This window comes from Periophthalmus magnuspinnatus, chromosome 13 (genome assembly GCF_009829125.3).
Source record: "Periophthalmus magnuspinnatus isolate fPerMag1 chromosome 13, fPerMag1.2.pri, whole genome shotgun sequence".
Taxonomy (NCBI): Eukaryota; Metazoa; Chordata; class Actinopteri; order Gobiiformes; family Gobiidae; genus Periophthalmus; species Periophthalmus magnuspinnatus.
Window position 1 is genome coordinate 9,159,499 of NC_047138.1, and position 23,848 is coordinate 9,183,346.

Genomic DNA, 23,848 nt, shown 5'->3' on the forward strand with positions numbered 1-23,848 from the left:
ATGGCTCTGAGAGAAGACCACAGCAGCCTCCCTGGACAGAATCCAGTCACCATCACAGTGGCAGACATCCAGGAAAGAGTCTCAGGTATGAAAAACTGGACCGCACCAGGCCTTGACATGATCCACGCCTACTGGCTAAAGAAGCTCACTGCTATCCATGAGCATCTGCCAGCACAAATGAACCAGCTGCTAATGGATGGGTCTCATCCTGAATGGCTAACCGAAGGGTGTACGATCCTGATCCAGAAGGATCCCTCAAAAGGTACAGTCCCATCCAATTATCGGCCAATAATCTGTCTCTTCACAACATGGACGCTCATGCCAGGCATCATCTAAGATAAGTCGGAACATGGATCAATACATGAGCACAGCACAGAAGGGCGATGGCAAAGATATCAGGGGAACACCAGCTACTGGTAGACTGAACAAACGCCCGAGACCGCAGAACCTGTCCAATCTGTGCACTGCCTGGATTGATTACAGGAAAGCCTACGACTCAATGCCACACACTCACTGAAAGTCTGTAGCCTTCATTGCAAACTCAGTGAGGTTGTGAAAAACCACCCTTGAGGCCAATGGCAAGCCATCAAATATTTATAACCTATACCAAGGAGATGCACTGTCCCCACTGCTGTTCTGCATAAGTTTGACCCCCCTCAGCCAAATCATCAACACTGGCTATGAATACTGACTCTGAAATGGGGCCACCATCAGTCACCTCCTCTACATGGATGACATCAAGCTGTACACTAAGAATGAGCGAGACATCAACTCACTGATCCACACCACCAGGATCTACAGCACAGACATTGGAATGTCATTCGGGTTTGAGAGGTGTAGCTGGATGGTGACAAAGAGAGGGAAGGTAGTCCACACAGAAGGGGTCTCCCTCCCAGAAGGAACAATAAGACATTGAGGATAGTTACAAGTACCTTGGTATCCCACAAGCAAATGGCAACCTTGAAGGGGGGAGAAGGAAAGCAGCCACGGCCAAATACCTCAGACAAATAAGGCAAGTCCTAAGGAGTCAGCTCAATGGCAAGAACAAGACCAGGCAATAAACAGCTACGCTCTGCCAGTGTTCAGATACCCAGCAGGAATCATAACCTGACCAAAGGAGGAAATACAGACCACAGATGTTAAGATGCAAAAGCTCCTGACCATGCATGGAGAGTTCCATCCCATATCCAGCACCCTGAGACTGTACGCGAGCCGTAAGGAAGGAGGCCTAGTGAGTGTGAGAGCCACTGTCCAGGATAAAACATCCAAGATTCATAAGTACATCAAGGACAAGGCCCCAACAGATGATGCGCTCAGTGAATATCTCAAACAGTGTAGTGCAGAGGAAGAGGTGCTGGAGGAGCCATCATAGAAGGACAAGCCCCTGCACGGGATCTACCACCAGAACATAACTGAAGTGGGTGATATCAAGAAATCCTACCAATGGCTTGAGAAAGCTGGACTGAAGCACAGCACAGAGGCACTCATTCTGGCTGCACAGAAGCAGGCCTTGAGTACTAGAGCAATAAAGGCCCAGATCTACTACACCAGACAAGACCCAAGGTGTAGGCTGTGCAAAGAGGCCTCTGAGACAATCCAGCACATAACTGCAGGGTGTAAGATGCTAGCAGGGAACGCATACATACAAGTGGCATAACCAAGTGGCAGGCATCGTGTACGGAAACATCTGTGCAGAGTATGGACTAGAAACCTCAAGGTCAAGGTGGGAAACACCTCCAAAGGTAGTAGAGAATGATCGAGCCAAGATGGCTCCCAGAGGGGCTAGCACGCTACAGATTGCTGTATTAAGCAAAATGTTGTAATGTTTGGGTGATATCAGTGTCTCACGCCCCCCTCACACAGAGCTCTGCTCCTGGACTGGTGCCCCAAGCATAGAAGCGCAATTTGGCTGCAGGGAGCCGCACCAAACACACCCACTCCAAGGCGGCCCCAAGCGATGTCAGTGGAAAAAAGGCTATGGTCTGTTCATGTGAAAACAAACATGGCAGCTAATAAGTAAAAAAGGAAAATAAACATAGTGCATAGTGCATATTTCTGCAGAACAAGGGAATCGTAAAATTCTTATTTATGTCAGGTAAAAGAAGTTATACATTTTGTTCTGAATGATACGGGAATTTTCAAGATGAATGTCTTCCACACTTGAGATACATGTGATACAAATTAGCGGCTGTGGTTTATCACACTATGGTCCGATTCCAGACCCTTCTAGATTCGAACAGAATATATAAGGGACTGGCTGGTCAGGCAGGTGCTATGATGTTTGTTCAACATTACAGTGTTGTAAACTGTCTAATTTCCGGACTCTCACCGTTTCCTTTTTGGGCTCTCGGTCCAGGTCCAGGCGCAGCAGAGAGGTGTTGACTTTCAGAGCAAGCGAGAGAGCCATGAGTCCTCCGGTTTTAATCTCATTCTCCCGAAGGTCCAGACGAAGCAGTCTGGGACTCTCGGCAATGAACTCAGCTACAGCTACTGCTCCTGAAAACATAGATAAAAGAAGTTTAAGCAAATACAGTGAACAGTAGAAAACACAAAAACTTACGCTTGTACCTTCACAGGACAACTTGGTAGAGGCCAGGCCCAGTCTGAGCACAGAGCGGTTAGAGATCAGTCCGTCTTTCAGTTTATGAACACCTTCATTACCCACAGAGTTATGGCCCAAGTTCAGAGTCTCCAGACTCTGTGTGCATGGCTGAAAACAAAAGATCACTTTGAGAGATGCTATATTCTTGGGTTTAGTGAACACTTATAACAATAAGAAAAGTTTAAATGACAAACAAGGGATATGAAGAGTATGCCTTTGGGTTACAAGAGTGATTTATAAATAATATGATAAATAACTATAAATCACTCTTGTCATGCTAATGTAATAAATTCTGTGGAGTACAAAGAACTAGATTTTAAAGATAAAATATTAGAACTGTAAACTTCGAAGGCCTAAAAGCAAAGTGGCCATGCAGTTCTAAAACTGAATATGTGTTTTATTAATTCTCTATAATTACCAGCCTAAAAGGCACCGAGCCCATAGAAGAGCAGTGTGACTAAGCTATATATACACAAGTCACTAACAATAATCGGACTATGTACTTTGAGGAAACACTAACTGACTGTTTCTAAGTTTCATTGTACTTATGCTTTATCAAAACATTTATCTTTCAGCTGTGAGCTCTTCTAAACATTACATTAGTTAGACGAGAGAAATTGGTGTGTTTCCAGTGAAAAATGCTTCAGTTCTGTGGCGCACCAATGCAGCAGCGAGGTAGCCCATGCCATTGTGGGTAAGCTGGTTGTTCCATAGCACTAAAGTGACAAGCCCTTTCCTCTGTTCTTTGAGTCCTTCACAAATATAGGCCAGACCTGTCAAATGACAAACACAAATAGTTGGATACACAGAAAATACATCATGACAGGATTATCACTGAACCAACAAACATATTTTCCAATGTAAAACACTATACATGATGATGGTGCTGCTTACCAGAGTCGAGGATGTGGTTATTGCGCAAGTCCAGGATCTGAATATTATAGTTAAATTTGAGCAGGTTTCCGAGCTGAGCCGAGTCCTGGAGGCCATTGAGCTTGTTGTCCGCCAGGTAAAGCTCACGCAGGTTCATGTTCATTTTTAAAGCAGTAGCTATAAGTGAAGAGTAAACGATAAGCACAAAAGACACACAAAAGAACCCATTGTACTTTCAGTGATCTCACCAAGTAACATTAGTGGCCTGCCAGATAACCCTGCATTCTCCAGGTGGAGCACTGCCAGGCTGCCGCTGATCCGGAGTGCTCTGGCAACAAAGGGAGCAGAGTGGTCCAGGAGAGGGGTGTTACGGGCGTCCAGATACTGTAGAGAGCTCGTCTGAAAGAGAAAGTACAGTGAAAGACTATATGGAGTGCACACCTCCATATGTTGTTTTGTTTCATGTTACCATGGCCCTGAATCAATTCTTACCTTTCTCATCATGTGAGCAGCAGCCTGCCATCCTCGTGTGCCAATGTGCTTGTTGAAGGAGATATTAAGGTGTGTGGCAGACTCGTAGTACTCAATCATATCGAACAAAGCAGATGCACCCTAAAAATGACGATAAGAGGAGATAAGGAATTGTCTGAGGTTTAGGAAAAAAGCCTCAATATACTCCAGTGTCATGTCATGTGGGTGGGTTTGGTCATTTGCCATTAAACTAATTCAACCAAATAGGGTCAGTTCTAAGCAGTCTACCTTGCCTTTAGTGTCAAGTATTGTTTATTGTTCAGAATATGAACAAGAACCTTGTTTTAGATTGAAATCCTGGTGACTCAGCAACTGACTCATTCACATTTCCGGGACAGTAAGCCCAATACAAACTGTTTGACTGTGTGGAAGTTTTGTATTATCTAATCTAATAAAATTACTTTAAAATAATGACTGCTGCTCAAGTGATTAAACTTAATAAAACCAGATTTTAAGCTTTTAGAAAATGCAGAGTACATGGGTAGTACTGCCGGTATATAACTTATCTTTCTGCCCTAACAGAGACATCCATAATAGTGTTTACACAAGACTACAGTGTAATAAATGCACTGTGGGGTAATAAAGTATGTACTTATCCAATGCAGTGTGCTACATTGGGCTGTATAAGACATTGAAGAACTGTATGTTTCTTACATCTTCATCCAGATTTGTCTGTTCAAGGTCTATCACTTTAAACTGGACCCTCTTTAAGATCTCCTCAAGAGCTTCACAAGATTTGTAGTCCAGCTTCTCGCCTTTTAACAAACAAGCAGAAAGTCAATATATGTGTTTTACGTCAATACAAAGTTGGACTGTTTCCCTCTTACCTTTTAGATCCAAGCATTCATTTCGCTGTGTCAGGTCTTTTAGTTCCTGCAGAAACCAAAAGTAATGGAATTGGTAAATGTTCAATAACATACATTTTTCAATTACTTTTAATCATGTTAACACATTATATTTAACCTGAAAATGTGAAGTTAATAAATCCAAGGCCACCTGAGATATGTTTGTACCAGTAGAGGGCACAAGGACTCCAGCTGTGCACAGAAGAATAAGGCCAAACAGTAGGAATAGTGTAAAGGGATTTTAAAAGCAGGGAGGTTTACTTGTGGATTACCACCAGAGGGCGTCAAGGTAAAAGACAAACGTTTCTTCAGTGTTTCAAGTGGCAGACAAAATAGACTGGATTATGCAAATATGCACAAATCTAATACTACTTAATTTGTTTTTAGAACCAATATGGGCCAAATAAAAAAGGTCACTTTTACATTGTAATTTCTGCTGAAATAAAAAAAAAAAATGCAAGCAAGAATTAAATCAAATCAAAGGACATCCAAATGTTGACAAAGATACCTTTCCAAAAAGAGTCATCTGAAATTGCTCAGGTGCAGGTGAGGTTTCTCTCTAGTATGAATTCATAACATGAAAACAGTGCAGGACCTGTGAAAGGCCAAACCTGTCCCTGGTTTTCTGTCTGGTCCATTCACAGTAAACCCAACGACCTTTACTCTACAACCTTTACCCTCGTGCCACTGTGCATTTACTGTGAGGCTGTGACATTTCCCTCTGACTCCACTTCCATAAACCAAGAGTTCTGATAACTCTTTGCTCACTGAATAAAAACTAATTAAATGATTCAGTTTTTGATGGTTTTTGATAAATTAAAATTTGCAGTACATGAAATCTGTTTTGTTCTAGTATTTGCAGTTAAACAGTTTATGGCACACAGCCAAAGAAGATCATCATTCAGTCCAGCCTTTTATGCACTGATGTTCTAGGAGCAAGGTTATTTGGGAAATACAAACCAAAAGCTTGATTTTAGACAAATGTCTGTGTACGGCAGGTGGCCTGCCCTCTCCCCCAGAGAACTACATCCTCAGGGAGCGACACACCAGTGACACAGGTTTTCCAAAGGTCCAGGCTTCAGGACTCCCAGAGGAGTCAGTGCATGAGAGCATTCAACACACAGCTGCTAGAGAGCCAGTCTCATAAACACAACCCAACAAGTGGCAAGCCAATACATAACCTGTGGGCCGGGGGCTGGCGGGGAGCCACGTATACAGTGCAGTGGGACTCATAAAGACAGCATTTAGAAAAACTGTAAATGCAGCTTGCCTCGTTGCCCTCAGCTTCCAGCCATTTGGTATGACTTACTCGTTTGTGTCTGTTACAGCAGATGACTAAGCAGAAATTAGAAGATGGTGTCAGTGATAGGGCCATCACGATTATAACAAATTGTGATATAAATGTGTAACTGAGAGTATCTCCATGTCACTGGCACAATAACCCAAAAGCTGATAACTGCATTAAATGAATAATATCAAGTTAAAATTGAGCACCCCACTACAGGTAGATGAAATGATCAAGTGTAAAAAAGACCTAAAGCCAGTGGGTGTAAATACACCGAGACTACAGACTACAGCAATTTAACACATCCACAGTGAACCTCTCCATTGTCTTTTAGCTGAGGCTCGGTCTAATACCTTGTCCCTAATCTCAATTATGATGCAAGGTTTTTCCCCAGTGTGAGGGCATCATTCACAGGGACTGAAGCAGTTAATAATACAGTCCATTTCCACATGCACAGTAACCATTGTATGTATTTGCACTTGTGGGAAAATTATAAAATGGTGAGAATAGAGCAAAACAGCAAAGACTGTGTTCTGTATTGGAGGCAGTGCTCACACAGAGGGATTACCGAGCACATGACTATTCTGGCTGAAAGCACAAGAATAGAGAAACTACCACCTGATGAGAAAAGATGCAAAAATTATGCGATAAAAACTCATTCACACTTGTTTTTATGTTTAAGTCCTGGAGCAAAACTAACTACAACGTTGCCCTCCCCCCTTTAACTCTGTCACATTTAGTATACAGTACAGTAATGCAAATAATATTAAGACAAATTTCAAAAGACAACTACAAAAGACAAAGCCTGTGTAAAAACATTACCTTGGAAAATGCACACAATTGTTGAGGTAAATTACCTGAATCTGTTTGAGCACTTTGGGCAGAGGTTTACAACTGAGTTTCTGACAGGACAGTTTGTAAGCAGACAGGATCTCCTCCACGGTTACATTCTGAGCTGCAAAACACAAAGCAGTGGTAAGGCCTCCATTTTGAAAATCACAAATGTCAAAAACATAGGTGAATTTTGTGAAGTTATTTAAAGCTTTAACACAACTTATTAACAACCATAATAGAGGTTTGGAAAAGGTACTCTCTTGTGCTTACTAACAGAGGGAATTGTTGTGCCTTTGCCATCCCAGAGCTGCAGGGTTTAACTTCTGTCAGATGACTGGACACTTTGAGCTCAGACACTTAATGGAGACATAAAGCTAGGTGCAAGCACATCGGCTCAATGCTTCTCACAATAGAGATGCACAGCGGTCCTATTATCAAAGCTTGTTCCATTAGCATTTCGTGTTTAAAAAACAAATAATACTTTAACCAGGTATAACAGATGCAAGTAGAACAGTTATTGCACACTAAAATGATCAGAACTTTAAGCACTGAACACTTCTGGAAAAAAATTGTGTGTCATCAGCTGGTGAAACACAACATTCTGAAATCAGACAGACTGCGACCAAATGCTAGCATTTTGCCCATATTTTTGGTGTCTGTGTGTCTGCCAGTATTTTTTCCAACTACTGGCAAATGTGCGCACCCAGATTTTAAAAATAAAAAGTTATATATCTGTTAGGTGCGTACAAATTCACAGAAGTTAAATAATTTTCCCAGTCAGAACTGCTTAGCATTTGCCTTAAATGTATTAATTTGAGTAATAAGACGAATCGCACCCATTTGCACATTTCCCTCTCCCTCGTCTCAGCTCCGCCTCCCCTCTGCTCCAACAGCAGTGCAGACACAGCTGAGCGGAGGCTAAGCACTCAGTGCAGCAGCAGTATTAGTATTAGTCAGCAACAGTATTCGTATTTGTCCAGGACTCATCTGAGGCTTCAATTCAACGATCTTTCTGTTCTATTAAAAAGATACTCACATGCAACATTATGCAGCTCTGCTTGCTTTCTCTGTGACTTTTTTAATCGCTGAAGTCATGCTCAAAGAGGAGCTTTAGTAAAATGAATGTGCACATTAATCTTTGCAAACTCACTCCACGCTGTGTCCTTGCAGAGGACAGGTGCATAGACTGTAGTTTCAGTGATAAAAGTGAAGTTAAGGAGCTAAATGTGTTAGCATGGAGGCACTGACTGCATGTATACAGTCAATGTTTGATAGCCGTACTTCTATTCAATCTAATCTGCAGCCTCTGTGCTTTAAGATGATACTCATATGAAAAAAAGTGGAAAATACACTGTTACTATGTGAAATCATATATACATGATCAGAGGGGACATTGAGAGAAATTTTGACAATTCTTATTCAATTCTATAGTAAACTTACATTTATACATATGATTTATTTTCAAGCCAGATCTGTTTTACAGAGGACCTGCTTTTTGGTTAAAGCTCATAAATAAATCTGTCTGCATTAAATATCTATTAGCTAATTATATTACAGTTAAACATTAAAATAAAGCATATAAATCAGCTCTCTTATATTAACTGGGGAAAAACTATATCAAATTATATCAATTTATAGCATATACCCCTAAATCTTCTGGTTGTGTTCCTAAAACATTTCAGTTGGGGGCTACAATGATCCTGGAGACCTCAGACCTATAGGTGGAAGATATAAAAAAAGATAATATTGCAATTGCTGTTTCAGAGATGTACTAAATTACAATATCCAGTATATTGTCTGAAATAAAAATCTTTTTTAAAAGCCTAGAAAAAGAGGCTGATTACATATAAAAAGACAAGTGATGTGTAATCTCTGAAACAGGCTTATAAAATAGGGCTGTAAGCATCAACTAAAAACAACAATTTGTTACCCAAAAAGAGGTATGGCAAATGGGCATGTCAAAGTAATCAAATGATATATCGACTTCTCCCTGAAGAAAACTGTAGTGTAGTGAACCTATATTTTTGAGAGGCTCAATATTTATTGTGCACTAACAAAAACCTTCTGTTAACTTTTGACTGTAGAGGATCAGATATGAGCATATATGACTAACTAAGTACTTGAATGTTTCACTCTGCCATTTATGTATTGCAGCTCATGTTTTATGACATTGTTAATTTATAAAAGGTTCAAACAAGTGTCTTGTTTTTGTAGCCATTGTGTCAAAACCATAAAGTAGTTTCAATATTACAATATCTCACTTCAAAATGTGCTGTCATGCCTGGCCTGGCAAAAGCTCTCAAAGTACAAAATGTCTCCACTAACCATGTATCTGACTCAAACAGCACACAAGATCACAGGAGTTACATAGAAACGTACAAATAAGCTACTAAAAAGCTAAATATAAGAACCAGTCACTTCCAAAACTACGCCTCCCACTTTCTACTGTTCTCCATATATGATTAATTTTACAATTCATTCATGTTTTGGACAATGACTTATTGCCATAATAATGCACATATTCAGACCTGATTTTTCATGAGGAAACTTCAACGCCTCATCAGAAAAAGCTCTGATATGATATGGCTGAAAGCACTTCAAAAAGATAAAATGTAAATACATTTTTATCTAATCTAATGATCATGATCTAATCATCAAGTTGTTTGTAGGGGTACAGTGATACAGTAAATATCTTTGCATAATATACATACACGTCGTCCTTCTTAGACTCATTAAACTAAATGTATGGCAAACTTGTGAAAACCCTAAATGTGTGTGTTTCCAATATATGGGCAGCCGACTTGGTCAGTACAGTTTGTGCATTTGAACACTGCGTCCTTGGAAAGTGTTATTGTACAGAGTTGCTGTGGCGCAAGTTTGTAAACATTTCCTGAGGGAAGGTGGTTTGGGGGCAGGGGGGTAATAAGATGGGTCCTTACATGAGATTTGGATGTCTACATAGGTGCTGATTCATTTAAATGGAATGATTAAGAGAAGTAAGACAAGTACAAATATATTACTGAACATAAACACAATAAAAGAAGATAATCCAATAAAAGTGTGTCGCCTTTACCGGGCTAGCAGAGCTGCTTGTTCTCTTCTGTGTTGTTGCACAGTCTGCTGCTCGTACAGTGGGAGGAGCAAAAGCTGGTAGGCAAAAGGGTGGCGTTAAGGGAGTGGAAGAAGTAGAATGGTCAATGGTGAATAGTCTGAACAGGTTCAGACTAATTACAAGCATGACCATGACCTCAAGACTTGTATTTTACTGAGGACATAGAGCTCATGGTACAAAATTAACTGTTTTGGCATTTTGGCAAAAAAAAATAAATAAATATAAATATATATATATATATATATATATATATATATATATATATATATATATACACACACACACACACACACACACACACACACCGACACACACATATATATCTCAAATTATACATACATTTTTTATTTTGGATTCCCACTGTGTTCTGGATCCACTCCAGAAAATATAAAATCAATACACACAAACATTATATTGCAATAAATTTTGAAAGAATCATACAGATGTTACTTAAATGCTGAAAGCTGTAGCCTGGCCTTAAGGATCTCTCAAGGAGGGCGAAAACATTCTGGAGATATGACATGCAAATGCAGCCAACTCCTATTTAACATACAAGTGCCAGAGCCTAAAATACCCCAGGCCCATTTCAAGCCCTGTTCTCTGCCATTTCACACTGTAGTGTTTGGACAGTGACAGCAGCGTCATTCACACAGGACAGCTGACTGTCAGAAAGGGACCAGGTTCTGTTCATCTGCTCAGCAAAGATGCAACTAAATGCAACAGCTACAGTAAATCTGTAGTATCTCCTTTAATATCTATGAATGAAAAGAAGAAGTCTGCACTTTGCTTAAATCAACACTTTGAAAAAGAGACTGCTAGACATTTTGCCATTTTATTTTTTTGTTAAAAATGATATACTGTGGCTTTAAGGTAAAGGCTTCTGTCCATTCTCTGAGGTGAGACGTTATCAGTGTGTAACTTGGTCCAGAGCCACAGCACACAACATGTCATGGGTCGCAGAGCCACAAAACCTGGAGCCAAGAAAACCTTTGGTGGATGCTCTGACACATACACAGAAGCATCAGATTTGGGGCAAACTAATTATTATAATAGCTATGGTAATTTAGCAATGGCAATGCTCGAATAGTGTCAAGAATTAATAATGCTATTTCACAATTACTGATGCTAGGAAGTGAAGCCACACTGGGAAGTCCAGAAATATCTGGATGTGGAGGGGTAATGTGCCCAGGCAAGAAAAAAGAACAGGCAACCCCCTGTCTATCTGACAGAGACAGAAGCCAGAAGCAAAGCACAAAAGGATCATTAAAAAGAGTTAACTTTAGAGTTACTACTTTCCGTTTATTGTTTACAGACTGAATTCATTAGCCACTAGCTATCACTTAGGACCACGTTACTTAAAACATTGTGTGCTAATGGCAAGTACCTAGAAAATTCAGCTGGACCACATCAATTCTTATGAAATGAGACTGGCTTGAAATGGAAATACAACACCTCAGCTGCCTCCTATTGTTTTACTGTTGCCTAAAGCTTGGGTCCTTTTTATTCATGAAAATAATAAGTCTGCTAGTGACCATACAATGCAATATTCTGCATATTTCAAAGTAACATTTGACCTTTTCTAACCCGTGCTACTACAATAACTTGTTCCATGCATTAGAGGGTGAACCTGACACTTGATCTACACATAAAGATGGCATGTTTGTGCCACACTGTGTGTTTCCAATAAAGCAGAAGCTGAGAATGACATGCTGGAACTAAAATACTTAATATACAAATAAGAATTGCAATTATGGGATTCATTGATAAAGTCCTGTTATGTGTTTTGTTATACAGAAGAGTAAAGGGAACTGGCAGAAAAAAGGCGCACTAGATAATTTTTCGAGTGGAGACGCAGACACCAGTTTTCTTCATTTATAAAAAAAACAAAGACATTAAAAGCAACAATTTGGTCCACAAACCCTGCCTGTTGGCGGTCTGATACAAATCAGAAAAAGACTAGAGGTGAGCGATACAAAAAATCTCAAAACATTCATTTTTGTTGATATCGTCCACCTAAAGATGTGCAATTAATCCAATAGCAATAACAACTATGGAATACTGCTTTGCTTGCAAATAGTCTGTCATGGAGTAATCCACCAGCAATGAAAAATAACTGAAGAAGTGGCTAGGCTGAGCAGCAAAACATCTCAAAAAACCTTTTTGTGCAGTTAATAGAATTATATATTTCTCCTTTTACTATGGATCATACCTGGATGACTGAAGGATTACACAAACAGCGAGTAAGATTATCATCAATGTACATGCATAGGTGTTTCCTTGAGTGAAAAGGTTGCTCATGGATTGCATCTTTCTGCTTGGAAAGTACAACATCAATTTCTGTGAGATACGTTACTGTCATTTCATCTGACAGTAGCCTTCTCTCTCCACCTTCTCTCCAAGCAAATCATAGTTATGAATTCTTTCACTTTTGAATGAAATAATCGTGATTACAATTTTTCCATAATTGAGCAAACCCATGCCCACCCCACTCCTAAAGACGGTTGATTTAAACACCGTCACCACTAATAACAACAGTTGTTAGAACTTATAGTCTTCAGCATAATAGTGGAAAGTAGTGAGAGCATTTATTATATTCTAAAATATTATGTTTGCTGTTGAATACTATTTAAACATGAAAACAGAAGAAGAATTATGTTAATCCATTTCTAAAGCAGCAGTGTCCCTTGTACATGAATTGTAGAGCAGTTTGTTAACTTAACAAACAGGTAGCCACTGTTAAGATGGCACACCTCAAGGAGTGGTGAAAGTTACACAGCTGCATTTGGTATATTGTATATTAGGAACATGACAGCAAATCAAATTACCTTAGCTGTGGGTGTTAATGTTAAAACATGTTCTGACAGGCACAAAGTAATAGAGAGCTCTTCATAAACACAGAAGCAGTTACCATGTCTCCAGGGGTCTTTGGGCTCCACGGCTCCAGAAACGATGTCCTCATCCGAAGGAAATGTCACTCTTTTGCCGCTGGTTTTGAGTTTGTCCTCTCCCTCCTCTACTGCAGGTGACTCGGTGAGCTCGGTCTGGTCTGTGGAGGTGGGCTTTGTGCTCCTGTTGTGGCTCTCATCTGATACACACTCTGTGGTGCTGAGAGCTGGGACCTCCTGGGTAGAGAGGTCCGATGCTAAGGCATTATTTGACTGCGTTACATCTGATGATTCAGCCTCCAAAACGCCACTTTCATTGAGACTAAGATCCAAGCCAATGTCCATGTCCCCACCTTCATGGCTTTCCCCTGATATGAAATCAATGTCTTTTTCTTCCTGTATTACTGTCACCCCAACACTGTCCATCTGTGGCTCCTCATTTGATATAACTACATTAGAAGGATTTTCAACCAGATGGGTGTTTTGTGTACTGCTTTTACAATTTCCATTGACCTCATCTATTTCTTGTCCATCTGGATCCTTGTGATTGTCCTCGTCCGTAGCCTGGAGGTTGTCCGTAAGCTGAGGCATTAGGTAAAGTTTGGTGGTGTCAGTTGGAACAATAGTTTGTTTATCACTATTAATGTCCATCATCAGCTCTGAAATACAGGATATGACCCCTTCTGAATTAGTTGTAGTGTTGTCATCATCGTGGTCATTTACTTTAGTCTTAATATTGCACACATCTAGACACTGCTCTTCGATATTCATGGTTTCATTTCCAATGGAAGGGATATTTAACTGTGCCAGACAGGCAGCATATTGGATTAAACAGTAACCAGAACTAACAGGACCTTATCGTCTGCCTCTGTCTCACTGATGTGCAGGCATTCAGCTCCTTACAATTCAAGTTGAATCGACACAGTATCTTCAGATATCGTCTGATTCATTCTAGAGCAGAGGGGGAACTGTAAATCGCACACATTTGTAAATAAGTGACATTAACACAAAATAAACTAAAACTTTAAAATCGTCAGTACAAAGGCACGTCATAAATTTTTAGTTACTATTTTTTTCTAATTGTGTAAGTTTTTTTGCTCCACATATGAAACATATATGATTTGTTGGCAGTCAGAAGATCTCAACGCTGATTTAAGAGGCTAGAGAAGTCCATTTATAATGTACAGGTAGCTCTGAGCACCTCCATTACGCTAGCATTGTGAGCTTACAGCTAGACACAAACCGATTCATTTGCATGAAAGAAGCGATCCAATGCTAGCGAGCTAAAGTAGTTTTCCAACAACGATATCCAGGCCTACATACGGTCGCATGTCCGCTCCTTTGCCTAGTCTTCTTTCTACGATAACGTTTAAGTTCATTCTTCAGTGGGAAGCAAACATTTCCAACTGGACCTCTTGTTCACCCTCTGTCGTGCATCACAGCCCCAGAGCAGCGGCAGCGAGGGAAAAAAAACAGGCGTCACTCTCCACATATGAGCATGTTTCTAAGGCTAACAGTAGCGATAGATGCGTACCGTCACTTCACCTGCCGACTGCACCCGAGTAAGTTCCTTAATACAGAAAATACAGACGATACAGCTTGCAAAGATGTCTCTCAATTCAGGAAAAGTACGTTGGACCTGTTTTTGTCAGGTTACCTTCGCTAGCAGCTTGTGGAAGTCCAACAACTGTTTGTTGTTCACACGTCTTACGTCAGCACGTCGTTACCCACGGGGTTACGTTCACAAGACGCAGCGTTGCGTGTTCGTGGAACAGAGAAACAATACTAGAAATACCGTTGCCTTGACAGAAACATACTTCAAATGAGTAGAACGCAAACGGTGTAACTATTTTCAAAATATATTACTGTTATTAAAACGTTCAGAGAAACAAGCTTCGCCAGCTTTGAGATCCACACAGTAAAAAACACTGAGGATTGACCATTTGCAAATCTCTCATTCATTTTACATATTTTTACGTAGGCCTTGGCAAAACATAGACCTAAATAAGCAATTCCTCGGTAGAAGCAAGAGGGGCTTCAACTGAAAAACGCTGTAGATGTTAGCTTGTATGTTGAGCCCGTCATCAACAACAGGGGGCAGCACAGACTTAGGTTGTGAGGTGTATTGGGCTGTATGAATGACTACACTCCCACCCATGGATCTACTGATCATGCCACCACCAGTGAGGACTAATTTGTATCTAGAATAGATCCTATGTGTTGCGGACCACCAAACAGAAACAAATAGAAGCAGGGTTTTGTGATTTCTTCTCTTTAAAACCAATGCTTAATAGTAGGGCTTAAAGACTTAAAGACAGCGCAATGCAAGCCTAACCCTGGCTGTGCTGTAGGAAAATTGGTGTCCATAGAGTCACGAGTGTCACATTTTGATATAACCATCTCATAACATGTTAACCTGGCAAGATTAATTAATATTTGTTAGTTCACAAACAACTCAATTCAGTGCTACATATGTCAGTCTGGGGAGAACAGGTTAATAACATGTAGGCTTAAGCAGAGACATTCCCAGCAGGTTGTCCTTGGATCTACTGAATCTAGTTCTGTTTCACAGCTCTACATCCTCATGATGAGCGGAGGACAGACCTGGACTCAGAGCTGTCAGAGCTGTTCCTTCTGAATGCTCCTCTCCATAAATGTCATGCTAAGTGTGTGCTCTCTATTAGTTTCCAAGACACTTGTATGTCTGTAGTGGGTATTGCCAAGAGTTTCATCCTGCGCAGTCCTCAGGAGAGTCTTCGTCTGGATAACCTCTTTGTATTTACTAGCAACAGTAGCTAGTAACTCTGACTTTTGCAGTCTTACTGAATGAGGGATGGACATGAAAGCAAATGCAGAGGAAGTCATCAGATGATCCAATCATACGAATTACCTTTGACAGCAAAACCAGATCTTCTAACAAGATTTCTTTTATATTGTTCAGTGCCATATGGTTTGAGCAGCTGTGCTCCCTTGCCCTCATGCTTTATGTCATGTCTGATTGTTGAATTTACAAGTAGTTCCTTTTCACTTGCTGTATGTGCAGGTGACAGGTGGCTCTTAAGCATCTATTTAGCATAGCTGATACTGGAATTCTCTTCTCCCAAAGCTGTAATAAATGTATGCTTGTGGCTTAATGGAGCATTGCTGCATTACTTCTTTAGTTTTTGATTTTCCTTTGTTCAGCTCTTTCTATTTAGCTGTCAGCAGAGGACCACATAAGATTATGGAATAATCTTCAAAAGCAATTTATCATGGTTCACTTTACTGTAAGTAAATGCCTTGAAACAAACAGTATGCCAAGAGAAGGCAGATGACACATTTCAAAATACAAACTCTACTAACTCTCTAAACAGAAAGAGGATAACCCATTCATCATTCGCGTTTTTCTTAATGACAGTTATAATATCTCTCAAGGCAGTGGCAGTCTCAATATGTCTTATTTAACTTAAGAAAAGTTGTTACAGTGAATAAATGTTGGCCCAAGTCATTTTCAGTGCCCTAATAAATAAACATTATGGACAGAACGACCACCTCATTGGTACAGTTCCCATCTATCTTTGACTCAATTATTTTTTTCTTCAATAAGAGCTGGCTAGATTAGATATTTGGTCCAACACTTGTGTGCTAGTGATATATATATATATATATCACCGTAAATTTCGGACTATAAGCTGCGACTTTTTTTCCACGCTTTGAACCCTGCGGCCTACACAGCGGTGCGGCTTATTTATAGAATTTTACTGGAGATTATATATATATATATATATATATATATATATATATATATATATATATATATATATATATATATATATATATATATATATATATATATATATATATATATATATATATATATATATATATATATATATATATATATATATAAATTCTTACTGTATAGAGTATCAAATCAAACCCATGTTGCATTCCAAGATTCATTGGCTTGGTTTTGTCATCAGTTTTGATCATTATTAAGTAAAATATAATGCTAGTGTTACAATTGCTGTGTTGACCCCTATTGTGATAGCTCTTGGATATTAAATGGTCTAACCTGTCAACAAAGAGATTGTTAAATTGGTAAACAGAGGCTTTTCTTCACCCGTTTCAACTCTGCATCATATCCCACGGCACCCCACGCATCTTTCAATGTGCTTCTGGTCCAGCTGCGATGGTTCCCATATGTCCATAACACATGTCACCAGTTTCTTATAAAAACACGTTCCCATTTAAACACTATGAAAACACAGGATTGAACCTTGGGATATATAAATGTTTGGGGTTTGATTTGGCATTGTGCACCATCGTGTGTGGGTTTAAACTAGAAGAAAAGAAACTGCCACGTCATTGCCGGAAACTAAGATTTTTTCCACCACCCACCCATTGGTTCTTTCCACCTGTTCCTCCATACTTTAAAGTCTTAACAATATCTGGTTTTCCCTTTGCTTTCATTCAGAACTGTTTATGATGGTTTCACCCATTCTACCTCTATCAGCCCAGACACATAAATGAATGTAGACATTATCCACACTTTATTTCTTCAAATTATTTAGCTCTGTCTGTGATGTGCTTTGGAGTTTCCTGTTCCCAGCCTGCTTGCTTCGCTGAGAACCTACAAGTAGGAAGTGGCAATCTGGCACACACTTCCCATCTCTGCTAGACTCGTCAAAGAGGACATGTCACGAATGTCACTTCCCACCATCTCCCCCATTACCAAGCTATGCTTTGTATGAATGAATACGCTGGTTTAGGAAATGATGATGATGAAAACTGAGCCAACTCCATGTGGAGGTACTCCAAGGAAGACTAGATTTAGACACGCTATAACTGTGTTTTATTACTGTATACCTCATGTAATCTCGGTTAGTTGTGTTTTGCTTCTTCCGTCTCATTTGTCATTCTTTCACTTCCCATGATGCCTTTCTTCCACCTTCACGTCCTGTCAATATAAAATACAAAAATAACCCGTGGCTGTGGCCCCATGTGCAGACAGCTCAAGGCTGTTCTCAGGCTTGTGTTTGTTTGTGTGCAGGTCCATGAATGTTGAACTCCAGAGAAAAGCAGAGTACAACTATCATGGTTTTCTCGTTTGAACTAATATAAGCCAGTGATTTATATTATTATGAGGTTGCTTTGAGCACACAGGAAGAAGGGTAGAACAAGTACCTCCATGGATGGGTTATGTTCAGATGTTCATGGTTTGGTTGCACAAGTTCATGCTTAGGCAGCGTGAACTATATACCCTTTCGGTGTCATCAGAATGTTAAAAATTCCAGAATGGAGGCGACTGGAGACAAAATGAAGTAGAACATAGTACATTTTCAATGTTTAACAGATACCAGATCTAAATGCAATAATTTAACACATTTTCTGTGTCAAAATCTCAGTTAGGTTGTTTTTTTAAATCAAAGAATGGAAAGTAATGATATCCCTCTGTATCTTTTAAGAGTGTCGTAACGGGTGTGTGTAGCGGACCAAGGGATGCAGACTCGGGGAATATTTACAGGATTTATTGTAACAATAGGGCAAGTACAACCAGCGGGTGAACCGGAGGTGAGCAGGTGAGCAGGTGAGCAGGTGAGCAGGAACACAGGAAACACAGGGACCGGGGACATGAAGGGACCACAGGACGACAGGCAGACCAGACGGGCGTAGGGCAGAGCAGGCAGGAGACATCCAGGACCGGAGCAGGACCGGAGCAGGACCGGAGCAGGACCGGAGCAGGACCGGAGCAGGAGACATCCAGGACCGGAGCAGGACCGGAGCAGGACCGGAGCAGGACCGGAGCAGGACCGGAGCAGGACCGGAGCAGGACCGGAGCAGGACCGGAGCAGGACCGGAGCAGGACCGGAGCAGGACCGGAGCAGGACCGGAGCAGGACCGGAGCAGGACCGGAGCAGGACCAGAACACAGGGGCGACAGGAACACATGCAGGAAAGATGTGACACGACAATGATCCCGCACTGAGTCTCTTCTCCCAGCTCCTTTTATGCGCAGCAGGTGTATTGATTGCACTGATGGGCTGCAGGTGCGCGCAGGAGGAGCCAGGAGCCCAGCCCAGATCTGGCAGGTGAGGGAGGGAAAGAGCAGGACAGGAGTAAAACCAGGAGCGGACAGTGCGGATCATGACAAAGAGAGATCAATATCAACCAATGGAGCAGCGTTGAGTCTCCTTTGAAATGGCATTATGTTCCACTTGGCTCCAAATGTAGAATGTATCTGTGTTTTAAAGTCCTCATTATCTTATTCATTTTAGGAGAAGGCTATTTAGTCGGGATAAAGCATAGCATATCCTTTACATTGAGCATGTTTGTTGGAGATTTTTTTTTCTTTTTCAGGGGTCAGAGGGCACAGAAGTAAAGGTCACGTGACGTCACAGTTAGCTACGTATTTTAGCTTAATTACCGCAGTAACGAAACTTAACGAGGGCCTGGGCCTATATGTAGCCTATTCAACAACATAAGCAACATCCACGCACGCAAACGTCTCTTATGATTGATGTGTGACCACCTGAAGAAACTACAGGTCTGTATAATGAAAAAAGACTAGCATAGAGCTTGCCTTCTAAGTTGAGTTTGGCATTACATTTACTTTGTTACGCTCCGTGGTTCTTTTACGTCTTCTTTTCCATGTAGGCCGCGTCCTTTGACAAGTTGCAGTAACACAAGAATATGTGAGGTGACCCTTCATCCTCTGCTTCATCTTCACACACGCCATTATCTGTGTTTGGACTGCGCAGAGAGGACCATGTGATTTACTGATAATATCTGTAAAACACTGATCCTGCTGGACATCTGTTTGACAGAGTGATCGGAAAAGCTGGATTCTAGATTAAAGTGAAGTAAGTTTGTGTTTCGTTAAAGTAAATAGCCTAATAAACGTGAAGAAGAAGAAGAAGAAGAAGAAGAAGAAGAAGAAGAAGAAGAAGAAGAAGAAGAAGAAGAAGAAGAAGAAGAAGAAGAAGAAGAAGAAGAAGAAGAAGAAGAAGAAGAAGAAGAAGAAGAAGAAGAAGAAGGGGAATAGTCAAGGCATTCTATTTCAAACAGACCATAGGCATCAAGTATCAAAAACATATTTGGAGTAATGGATTTATGTAGGCTTGGTCACCCAAAAGTGTCCAAATTACGCAGATCACCATGTAATTATTTTGCTTATGTTTGTTTTCTGTTGCAAACTTTGATAATATCAGTCTAACTGAACTTGAGCTGTCATTATCAGTAATATATTACATGTTATGTTACAAGCACAGGTTTGATCTACTTTTGTGGCCATGTTATAGCCTACTTCTAGTGATCTTTGATTAATTGTTTTGACAATTAGTGCAGTATTTTTGATTTGGCCATGTTGCTTATGGTTTGGGAGCCAAATCATGACAACTTTGAATATTAAAATCAGCTTGAATGCTTGCATACTTGTCAGGTCCCACCCTCGCTCCCCTTGGACCTACAGCTTGGAAGACCCTCCAAAAATAATCCATAAGAGCCGTGAAAATCTCCTTGCAGTCATGGATGGTCTGGGGAGTGTTTAATGTAAGACACATTATCAAGCCTCACAGTTAGCCTCTGGGGGAGAATAGACACTGCATCACTCCATAGGAGGAACACATCATTGACAAGCGTGGCTACTTTGAACTCATCACCATTGGTTCACCTTTGGATTTAGAACTGTAGGATATGAGTTGTAGATCTCACCCCTGTTTAAAGTCCACTAACTTATTATTTTTATTTCTAAGAAAAGACTTTGCACAGGCCTTATGATCGTATAAAATCTGTATAAAATGCAGGTGCTAATTTAGTAAGGGCCTCAAGCAGTTTTTTGTACATTTCATTGGACTTGTTGTGGCAATAGCAGTTGGAAAGGTTGAAACATCATCAGTTTAGACTGTAAGCAAATGAATTTTGTAAATGAATAACATCTGCTCATATCATATAATTTGTATATTTCTTTTGAACACAATGTTGCATAAAGAAAAAAAAGCTCAGACAAAAGGAAAGAGGATTGAAAGAGAGAAGTTAGATCAGACCTAAATCATTGGGGAGTTGGTAGTTTGGGACAGACAACTTCACAGATGTTTTAAAAGCGCTAATCTGATCTTTATGCCAGGCCTTCCCCTCCTCTCCACTTTCTGATTTTTCTCTTCTTCCTCTTCCATTAATGTATCTCCGGAGCACTGTGTACCACGGCTCACTGATGGACCACTTCTTCACAAGCCTGTTATCGACCCTGTTTCCACTCAGGCACATGTGCTATTGTAATAGAGACCTTTGGCATCAAATCAGTATTTTGAAAAATAAATTTGCGGAAAGCAGTCTGTTAGAAAAGATAAAAGGAAAGTAGGGAGTATGTATTTTCTTTGGGAACCCACCCATGACGATTATACATTACATCCAGTGATCGCACTCTTCCGATGCAATGGTCCAAGCACCATTTATTCGAAGGTTCAGTGTAGGATTTACAAAACCTGAGTTATTAATGGCATTAGTAAGTTTTTAATACAGACTTATTTTAACTAAAAAAAGGTCTTGTTTAATTCATTGTATTCAAAAATAGTTTGTAAATCAGATTGAATATAGGCTATTTAGGTTCATCCTTCTCTACCTACATATGTCTACACTTTACAGAGAAAAATCTATTAAGTGTTGCCCTATTACTCAATTATTACTTTTACGTTTTTGTTTAAATCATTTAAAGTTAATTTGCTGACTATTATTAAAACCTTTCAACTGAAGCCTGATAATCCTCTGTCTGTTTCTAAGCCTTGTTCAAATAGAAAGTGAACTGTCATTCTTCTTTTGCACTTTCTTTTTTTTCACTCTAGTCTGCGGGTACCGTTTAAACAGTGTATAAGTTGAAGATATTCTAACAGCATATCTTGTCCTTCCAAAAACAGAAGCTGCTAGTATAAATATCACAAGCAGCAAAAGCTAAAAATACATTACTATACTCTTCATAGTAGTTACTGTTTTCAATATACATTTCCAACTTATAGGCAAGCTTCCTGTACGCCTGCATATGAGTTTTGTTTGGTATTTTTGATCACACACCTTGACTGAGCAACTCGTAAAACATGCTATGATGAGTCCAAGCTGGCAGCCGCCCCAGCACTTCCACACAGCTCTCTCCCCTTTCCTCTGCTCCATATCGCTGCTTCCGCACACTGTTGAACATCTGGAGAAGAGTGATGTCCTCCGAATAAACAGTGCAACAGCTGTACCCCCTCCTCTCACCATCACTCTCTCCCCTCATCACTTGATTACTCCTTCTATCTCCACTCAGGCTCTGCTGCAGTCATTGGGTCTCATCCTCTCTGCTTCAGCGATGCCTGGCCAGTAAGTTGACAGATGCAAATGATGGATGTGTTTACGGCACTGCGATGGGCCTTTTGATTAAGGACACAGCGGACACATGCAGAGAGAGGCAAATGCTCAAATAACTCTCTTCAGTGTTCAAGCAGAGGTTTAAAGAGAATTTTTACATACTTGATACTCTATTTCTATTTCATTCTATTCCATTAAAAGTGCAACAAATACATATTTATCAAATATAAAAATATAAGGTTCTTACCATAACCAAGATTCCTAAAATGACAATATTATTTAAAAAAAGTGTAACACTTTCTAACAACTACAGTTTTAATAGCATAACGAACAAATATTAAGACTCAGGCTTAGTAAGTAATGAAGTAGTTCATTAACTACTTCATTAATTCCCTAACCCTTTAATTAAGCAGCTCAGCCTCAATCATTCTTAAACTATTCTTCATTATGAATTAGATATGTGTCCTTGCTTTATTAAGACTAATTGAGGTGTAGCTATTATAAAGTAAAAAAAGAAAAAACATCTGTGATTTAATTAGGCCTACTCTTTATTATAGTAGTCAGCCTAATGGCTCTTGATTTATTTCCAGATTTTTGTTACAGCTAAAATAATTGCTCACAATAAAGGCCTGGTTTTATAAAAACAATGTGCCAAATAGAAATTGTATTCTGTTAATTTATTGTCTGTAACTTCTGTGTTTTATTAGGTTTTGCTACAAGTTTCTTGTCTACTTTGAGGCTAAACTGTTATATTTCACTCTCAGTGCTCCAATAACATTGTTTTCAACAGCTGTTTATGATTTAAAAAAAAAGGCTCAGAAAACTACAATTTTCTGAGCCAGATCATTTTTAAGTGTGGAAAAATGTTAATTACAGAGACAATAAGTTTGTATATTTTTGGTCAATATTTTAACATTATTACATCTGTTTTAGACTTCACTTTTTATTATTTTTCACCTGAGGCTTTCCACTTTATTAGCTGAAGGAATAGAGTGAGCAAATCCATGACCACAGCTGTGTAATTCATCAAATGTGCTGTAAAGACTAACAACTTTGGCACAAATTATTAGTAAACTCAAATCTATTCAGATTGATTTAGTTCGAGAAATTGTTTATGTCCATGTTTTTATTTTATTTATTATAAAAAGTATAGAAGAAGTATAGGAGATATTTCCTGCATTCAAACTATTAAAATGCACAATTTATTCCAGAATTTAAAAAAATGTATCAAAACATTTCTCCTATGACAGGATTCTTCGTGATCATTGCAGTATATGGAGTCACATTCACCTATATGAGTTCATCCGGACAAAGATGTTGACCGACTCCTTCCTCTTGATGCACCAGTGGTTCTGCTCCTCCAGCCCTGTCTACAGGATGGAAGGCCACTCAGACACAGTGACAAAAGGTATGAAATGTAGAGGAAAGGAATGAATGAAAATTCCACTGAAGGGTGAAAAAGCATCCCCATTGTAGGACACCTGTCATAACATATTTTATCATACTGGAGCTATCAGGAAGCACTGGAGCGGAGACAAAACTGGTCGCTAAATGAAGAGAGATT

At 39.8% G+C, this 23,848-nt stretch overlaps 1 protein-coding gene across 3 annotated transcripts in view; it reads right to left on the minus strand.

Annotated features, from left to right (window-relative positions):
* LOC117379713 (protein phosphatase 1 regulatory subunit 37) overlaps positions 1-14,706 on the minus strand; it is a 17,003-nt gene extending 2,297 nt beyond the window's left edge. Inside the window, exons 1-12 of one of the 3 annotated variants that reach the window (XM_055225844.1) lie at positions 14,625-14,690; positions 14,502-14,537; positions 12,991-14,393; positions 6,994-7,091; positions 4,834-4,879; positions 4,661-4,761; positions 3,968-4,087; positions 3,724-3,874; positions 3,497-3,652; positions 3,263-3,375; positions 2,569-2,710; positions 2,330-2,496 (exon numbers count right to left, since the gene is read on the minus strand). In XM_055225844.1, coding sequence (XP_055081819.1) covers positions 2,330-2,496; positions 2,569-2,710; positions 3,263-3,375; positions 3,497-3,652; positions 3,724-3,874; positions 3,968-4,087; positions 4,661-4,761; positions 4,834-4,879; positions 6,994-7,091; positions 12,991-13,738 — 1,842 coding nt within the window. In that variant the 5' untranslated portion in view covers positions 13,739-14,393; positions 14,502-14,537; positions 14,625-14,690. Of the gene's footprint in view, positions 1-2,329; positions 2,497-2,568; positions 2,711-3,262; positions 3,376-3,496; positions 3,653-3,723; positions 3,875-3,967; positions 4,088-4,660; positions 4,762-4,833; positions 4,880-6,993; positions 7,092-12,990 lie in introns of all 3 variants that reach the window. The other 2 variants (XM_055225843.1, XM_033976403.2) reach the window with 2 other exon arrangements.
* Between the last annotated feature and the right edge of the window lie 9,142 nt (positions 14,707-23,848).